The sequence below is a fragment of the Tupaia chinensis genome, unplaced genomic scaffold, assembly GCF_000334495.1.
Source record: "Tupaia chinensis unplaced genomic scaffold, TupChi_1.0 Scaffold145519_1, whole genome shotgun sequence".
NCBI lineage: Eukaryota > Metazoa > Chordata > Mammalia > Scandentia > Tupaiidae > Tupaia > Tupaia belangeri.
This window is the reverse complement of record NW_006205376.1, coordinates 413,089-421,269: the sequence shown is the minus strand read 5'-3', so window position 1 is coordinate 421,269 and position 8,181 is coordinate 413,089. Positions and strand designations below refer to the sequence as shown.

Here is an 8,181-nt window from a genome sequence, read left to right as displayed (position 1 = left end):
GGAAATTAGGGAGAAAAAAATAGAGGGGTAAGACATTTGTGGGACACAGAAATGGTTTATTACTTGTTGATGATAACGCATATAGTATTCTCAAGTGGACTGATCTGAGGTGTATTTCATGTTGGGTAAATTCTCTTTATTAGCTAAATGATGTATAGTGATTATATGTATAAAAAGCAAAGTTTTAAAAATAAAATCTTAAAAATTAAGGTGCTGGACTCCCATATGGTTGACTGCAGTTCTGGACATGGCAGATTGCTTTCTCACTTTCCCTCTCTCTCTCTTTCTGTATCTCTCTGGTCAAATTAGAAAATCACAATAATAATTGGGAACCAGCAGTTAGCATAATGGCTATGTCGCTGGACTCCCACGTAGTCGACCGCGGTTCGTGTCCTGGACCCGGTGGCTTAAAACTCACGCCGGGCGCGTGTGCGTGCGTGCCCAAGATCCCGAGAGGAGAATGGAGGAGAAGGGATTGCGGCGTGACCATCCCCCCTGGGGGGTGATTTCTCGCTTTCTGTCTCTATGTCTCTCTCTGTCTGGCGAGCGCACCCGCCCTCCAGTGAAAAACTCTAAAAAAAAAAAAAAAAAAGAAAGAAAATAACAATAATAAATAAAATAAATAATCTTTTTTTTTTTTTTTTTTTTTTTTTAGAGAGAGGGATTTTTGTTACAGGGCATGTGTACTCAGCAAAGACAGAACACCAGAAATCACACACTTCCCCCACCCCCAGAGGGGATGGGCACACCGCAGTCCCTTCTCCAGTCTCCTCTCAGGAGTTTGGGCATGCACACACACATGCCCAGTTTGAGGTTGTGTGTGTGTATGTGTGTGCGTTTTAAGTTTCAAGCATTAAATAACATTTTAACATTTAAAGACACACCTTTTACCTTACTTTATATTTCAAAGCTTTAAGTTATTAGAACTTCAATTTTAAAAAATTTCACATTTAAACATTTTATATAAAAATCAAAACATTGGGACCAGCCATTAGCGTAATGGCTGTGTCGCTGGACTCCCACGTAGTCGACTGCGGTTCGCATCCCGGACCCAGTGGCTTAAAATTCACGCCGGGCGCATGTGCGTGCATGCCCAAGATCCTGAGAGGAGAATGGAGGAGAAAGGATTGCGGCGTGGCCATCCCCCCTGGGGGGCGATTTCTCGCTTTCTGTCTCTCTGTCTCTGTCTGTCTGGCGAGCGCACGCACCCTATAGCGAAAACCTCTCAAAAAAAAAAAAAATCAAAACATTGCTTAAATCATAAAATTGACAAACACAATCTAAATTTTTGATAAATAACTATACACTACACAATCATGCCCTCTTATGCTCTAACAGTAGTATAATTCACTTCTAGAAAATCTGTTTACGAAAAATCCTTTCCATAGATATATTCCTAAGCTTACAAAAAGGGCTTAATGTACTTTCCTGAGAAGAACTGAACAATTGGGAGGGCCAGCAGGTGGTATGGTGGTTAAGGTGGCTGGACTCTCACATGGCTGACCAAGGTTCAAGTCCCAGACTTGGCAGCTTGCTTCCTCACTTTCTTTTTCTCTCTTTCTATCTCTTTGGTCAACTTAAGAAAAAATCATGACAGTGAATAAAATTAAATTAATTCTTTTAAAAAATTGGGGGCACGAAGCATGAATGGCCCAAAGAAGTGTGGTATTATCTGTTGAAGATATTTTGTAGTTTTATCAACAGTACTAGGGAGAAATGTTCACCTGTTGAAATATCCATTTTGTAAGACAAATAATAATGTGATTGAATGTATGGAAGAAAATGAAATGAAAAAAAATTAAAAAAAAAAATTGGGGGCAGGCAGGTAGCATGGTGGTTGAGACACTGGACTCCCACATGGTCGACCACAGTTCAAGTTCGGAACCTAGTGGCTTGCTTTCTCACTCTCCCTTTCTGTCTGTCTCTCTCTGATCAAAATTGAAGAATAATGATAATAAAAATTGAAAATAAACAAATCTTTCAAAAATTAAAAAAATAAGGGGACCAGCAGTTAGCATAATGGCCAACCATGGTTCAAATCCTAGCCCCAGTGGCTTATAAAACATGCCAGGTACGTGTGCATGCCCCCAACTCTCACAGGATGACAAAATGGTGGAGAGGGGATTGTGGCATGAACCATGTGCTTTCTCCCTTTCTGTCTCTCTGATAAGTGCACACACTTTCTGGTGCTAAAAAAGGAAAGGAAAGGAAAGGAAAGGAAACTCTTGTTGAAAAAGGTAACAACTAGCACAGTACCCTGAATTTTCAAATAAAATGGCAACAAAATTATTTTCTCTCAAATATCATCTGATGCCATAATAGCCTAAAATTTCTTTTAACTTCAACCAAGGCTGTGTCAAAATTTGCGGTTTATAGTTATTTTTATTCTTTTTTTTTTTTGGAGAGGTTTTTGGTATAGGGCACATGTGCTTGCCAGAAAGACAGAGAGACAGAGAGACAGAAAGACAGAAAGCAAGAAATCACCCCCCACAGGGATAGCCACGCTGCAATCCCCTCTCCTCCATTCTCCTCTCAGGATCTTGGGCACGCACGCACACGCGCCTGGCGTGAGTCTTAAGCCACCGGGTCTGACTTGAACCGCAATCGACTATGTGGAAGTCCAGCGACGTAGCCATTACGCCAACTGCTGGTCCCAATAGCTATTTTTATTCTTAAGAGTGCATGAACATGCATGAGAAAGAAAGAGGCACCGTCGTCATGCGGTGATCCCTTTCCCACTATCCTTGCCATCAGGATCTTTGGCACATGTAACCAATGTGTTTTCAAATTAACTGGGGATCTGAACCCACCGTTGGCCATGTGGCTTCTGCAGATCAGTAGGCTACCATGTCATTGAGTTTGTCATTTGTTTTGCCTTAGGCCAGAGACAGAGACAGTGAGAGGCAAAGTAAGAAATCACCCTTCCAGGAGGGATAGCCATGCCGCAATTCCTTCTCCTTCATTCTCCTCCTGGGTTCTTGGGCATGTACACATGTGCCCAGCATGAGCCACCCAGTGGAACTCAAACTGTAGTTGGCCCACAGGACCAGCAGTTAGCGTAATGGCTATGTCGCTGGACTCCCATGTAGCCGACTGCGGTTCGCGTCCTGGACTGGTGGCTTAAACTCACGCCAGGAGCGTGTGTGTGTGTGTGTGCCCAAGATCCCAAGAGGAGAATGGAGGAGAAGGAATTGCGGCATGGCTATCCCTCCTGGAGGGGTGATTTCTTACTTCCTGTCTCTCTGTCTCTGTCTGTCTGGCAAGCGCACGTGCCCGATAGCAAAAACCTCTCAAAAAACAACAACAAAAAACAACTGTGGTTGGCCTGTGAGAGTTCAGCAACATAACCACTATACCATCTGCTGGGATGCCAGAGTTTATCATTTTTAAGACCCAGTAGACAACCAATGGAAATGTAATGCAGCAAGAACTAATTCACTGGACTGTAATAAACCCTGACTTCCAAAGTTTAAAAGAAATTCCAAGATCCTCTGTAATCCCATCTCCAGAATCCCATCAGATTATCTTGTTTTTCTATATAAGTAACAACTTGCCCTTAATTGCTTTTCCCACATTTTGCTGTATAACTGCTACCCTGATCACATCTCCCTGGTAGCTCAATCCCAGTGGCACATGTATACTGTAATGCAAGTGTCGTAAGCAACTCCAGAGAATATAAGAATGTAAGGGTACTTTTAAAATTTTTATTTGTTATTATTATTTTTTAGAGAGAGACAGGGAAAGGGAAAATGAGAAAGCAAGCCACCAGGTCTGGAAGTCAAACCGTGGTTGGCCATGTGGGAGTCCAGCATCTTAACCACTGCACCACCTGCCAGCCCCAAGAACATAAGGGTACATTAAGGGTATATTAGAAAGGCTGCATCTGACACTTCACTTAGAACATATATAATGGTGGTGTTTAGTTTTAGACTGAAGAATAGGGAATATAGTAGCTATAATTAGCATAAAATTCCAAGACCCAAAAGTAAAAACTATTAATAGATCTCCCTCCCACTCTAGTCCACAAGTCATTCAATTCACTTTCAAGAGGTAACCATTGTTTCAGTCTCATCTGTCTATTCAGAGATAGTCTACGTACACTGCAAGCAATTACATATTTTAGATACGTACACATGTAGGTATATGCATACATTTTAAAAACATAAATAGTGCTATACTATACACATTCTTCTTCACATTGTTTTTCACTTCTGTTACACTGTCTCATTGGCATAGAAGACACAGACACCCAGTGGTATGGCATGATGCCATAACCAATTTCTAGCTAACCTTAGTAAATCATAACAAGGCATGATACGGTGTCATAGCAGAGTATGTGAGAAATTCTAAAATCTTATTTGTCTCCATGATTGTTAATTAATGCCCTTCAATGTACTAAATTATACAAGGTACATTATATTTGCACTTTATACAATAACCCTTTCAGGTGAGGTTTCTTGAGTTTCATTATTTTATAGATGAGAGAATTAAAGCTTAGAATGCTTCACTAGCCCAAAATCCCAGCTAGAAAGTGAGAGTTGTCTAAAGACCATGTACTCTGTACGTGCTAATTGCATATTTGTGCTTTATAATTTTTTAAAAACAGTATTCTCATATATTTCATATTTCCTTTGTTTAATTCAAATATTATATCACAGTCATCCTCAGTTATAGAAACAGATTCTACTGCAATATCGAATTCTTCTCACTATTTAAATTGCATGTTACCATCATTGGGTACTGCCTTCTATACTCACATTCCCACAGCAATAAAACTAGGGGAAAAAATTACAGAAAGAGATTTGTATTTGGCATGCAAGAAATGCATAACAATTTTACATGACAAAGGCTGGCAAAACTTTTTTTTGAGAAATTTTTTTGTTACAGGATGTGTGTATTTACCAGAGAGAGACAGAAAGTAGGCAATCCCCCACCCCCCCGCCAGAGTGGATAGCCACGTCACAATCCCTTCTCCATTCTCTTCTCAGGACTTTGGACATGAACATGAACACACCCAGCGTGCTTCAAGCCATCAGGTCTAGGACTCGAACTGCAGTTGGCTATGTGGAAATCTAAGACCTTAACCACTATGCTACCTGCTAGCCCCAAAACTTTAAACCTTTATATTTTAGAAACAAGATTTGTCATTTTACAGAAATTATGTTCTTTAAACTGCAGAATATCTTCTTTGAAGAAAACTTTTTTAGATATTTTGTCACAGGGTGCATGTGCTCGCTGGAGACAGAGAGGGAAAGTGATAAATCACCCCCCAAGGGGATGGCTATGCTGCAATTCAATCCCTTCTCCTCCGGGATTTTTTTTTTCTTTTTTTGTAGAGGTTTTTTGCTATAGGGCGCATGCGCTCGCCAGACAGACAGAGAGACAGAAAGCGAGAAACCACCCCCCAGGGGGGATGGCCACGTTGCAATCCCTTCTCCTCCATTCTCCTCTCGGGATTTTGGGCATGCACGCGCACGTGCTCAGCGTGAATTTAAGCCACCAGGTCTGGGACTCAAACCGCGGTCAGTGACATGGGAGTCCAGCAACATAGCCATTATGCTAACTGCTGGTCCCTCTCCTCTGGGATTTTGCAACTCACATACACACAGCAGGTGTGTTTTTCAGGCTTCCATGTGTGGGATTCAAACCTTGGAGGAGTTGGCCATGTGAGATCCAGTGCCTTAACCACCACACTACCTGCTGGCCCCAAAGAAAACTTCTAGGGTTAAATCCAAACATAACTGTAACCATACTTGAAAGCACTCTGACAGCTCAAGGCTGGAAATCCCACACTGTGCTTGTTGTCAGTCCGTTGTTTTCCTGCCTTGTAGGCTCCGGAAGTGTATATTCTACCACTTTGCGCAGTTGATGCTGAATGTTGTGTCCACTGAACTGGGGCCGCCCAGGGTCACCAATAAGCACTCGCGTTCCGTGGGTCCAAAAACAATTCTTCAGCCACCGGTGAAGACTATCAGCAAGGTGTTCATCATAAAACATATCTCCAAGAACAACAAGGTCCCATTTACCTTGTTCCGAGTTCAAAATGTTTTGGGTTAAAATGGGAAAAGGAGTCAGCTGGTTCAATTCACAATTCAGCGTAATAGCCATCCCTGCAACTTAAAATGCACAGACTGTGATGAATTGCCATGCACTATCCTTTTTGTTCAAAGTTATTTTTTAAGGTGTAGGATCCTAAAGTTGATGCCAACATAAGCTATATACTATACTGCAATTTCCAAATATATTAATGGATATCTTGAAAGCAAAACAAATACCTAAAAATGCTGGGAATTTAGGAGCATTTGCTGATCTCAACAACCAAGAGGCTTTGTTTTTTGCTATGAACATGAGCAAGACAGCAAGTCTAAACTGAGACCCCTGTATAAAATAAGGATCTTCAAGGGCCATATCCTTAGTCAAATATTGGGTTGTCAGAAAAGTCATGGTATATTTTCTTGTCTCTCTGTGCAAAAATGCATCATGACTTCCAATGACCCAACAGTAGACCAGAAGAAAATCCAATAAAATAAAAACCTATCTATCTCAACCTGGGGTTCTAATGGAATAGAAATCTCCTCGAAAGATAGATCTATCCCCACTTGGGTTTTGGGTCAAATAAACAGTCTTTACATAATTCAGGCAGTTCCTAGCCCAGAAACTGACCTAAGTGCTGCTAGGTTGGTATCCCTTGGGAAGTCTGGAAGACACAAATACAAATCCTCTAGGGCAAAATGCATCATCAACTCAGGCCTCAGAGGACTCCCACGGATAATGTCCCACTGAAGCTAACTTCACATATCAGATTACAGGATACATGGCAATAAGCTATCACAATGAAGCTTCCGTACATATTTATCCTGAAAGAAAAGAGGGGAGAAATGACCGCTAAGTATTTTTAAACCTGAAATGCTTACTAGGGTCTATGTCGTTGGCCAGGATCCTTGACGCCCCACTCATCTTAGCGGCAATAGCTGTAGCCCCGCATCCACTCCCAAGATCTAATACAGATTTTCCTCTGACAACATCGGGATTATCCAAGAGATACCTAAATTAGAAAAAAAGGAGAAAACATAAGTAAGAGAGACGTGAAAAAGTTAGTAAGAAATATCCAAAAACAGAGAGAGAGCAAGAGAGATGGCTGAGTTGTTGGACAAAGGAATAATAGTAGCAGTTTTGGCCTGACTAGAGCAAGACAAAAATTCAATCTTTTAAAATGCTTTTTAGGCTTTTGCCAGGGGGCATATGGACTCTCAGGAGAGAGACAAAGCAAGAGAGAAAGTGAGAAGTCATCCCATCCCCCTGGGGGAATGGCCATGCCACACTCCTCCTCTATTCTCTACTTGGGATTTGGGGCACACATGCACACTTGCCTGGCGTGTTTTTCAAGATGCCAGGTCCAGGACTCGAACTGCAGAGTCAGCCATGTGGGATTCAGCATTTTAGCTACCACACTATCTGCTGGTACCCAAAATTCAATCTTCAGAGCTAGGCAGAAGTGGCAGGAGAGAGGAACTAGTCATTTGATCCTAATCATCAGCAGATATGAAGAATAGTTCCACACAACTGAGTAATCATACTCTCCGAGATTTTTTTTTTAAGAGAGATTTTTGCTATAGAGCATATGTGCTCACCAGGGGAAGAAAGAGAGTTACAGAAAGTGAGAAATTACCCCACAGGGAGGATAGTTACACCTCAATTCCTTCTCCTGAGATTTTGGGTATGCACACTCGTGCCCACATCATTTTCAAGCCACCAGGACCAGGACTTGAACAATGGTCAGCCATGTGGGAGTTCAATACCCTAACCATTATGCCATCTGCTGGCCCCAAGATGTTTGTTTTTTAGCTGCCAGAGAGTGCACTTGCTAAAGAGAAAGATAAAGAAGGGAATGGAGTTAGCACCCCTCAATGGGACATGGCCACACTGTAATCCCTTCTCCTCCATCCCTCCACCCTGACAGGATTTGGGGCACATGCATGCACATACATGTGCGCCCAGTGTGGGTTTTTTTTTTAATTTACATTCATTCTTCACTATATATCATTACAACATACAAAGTGAGATTTTCCATCCAGAGTACACTGTATATTGGCTCAATCAAGCACATCAACATACATGTTATCGTCAACAAATAATTTTCAATTTCTTGTTTCCTGTATGTTTTGCTTTTTTTTTTTTTCC

At 41.6% G+C, this 8,181-nt stretch overlaps 1 protein-coding gene across 2 annotated transcripts in view; it reads right to left on the bottom strand.

Moving 5' to 3' along the window:
* Nucleotides 1–5,641: 5,641 nt before the first annotated feature.
* The window catches only part of ETFBKMT (electron transfer flavoprotein subunit beta lysine methyltransferase), a 9,848-nt gene continuing 7,308 nt past the window's right edge, over nucleotides 5,642–8,181 (bottom strand). For both annotated transcript variants that reach the window (XM_006168055.3, XM_006168056.3), the window contains 2 exons: nucleotides 6,915–7,045; nucleotides 5,642–6,116 (listed from right to left, as the gene is read on the bottom strand). In XM_006168055.3, the coding sequence (XP_006168117.1) occupies nucleotides 5,773–6,116; nucleotides 6,915–7,045 (475 nt within the window). In that variant the 3' untranslated portion in view covers nucleotides 5,642–5,772. The remainder of the gene's footprint in view (nucleotides 6,117–6,914; nucleotides 7,046–8,181) is intronic.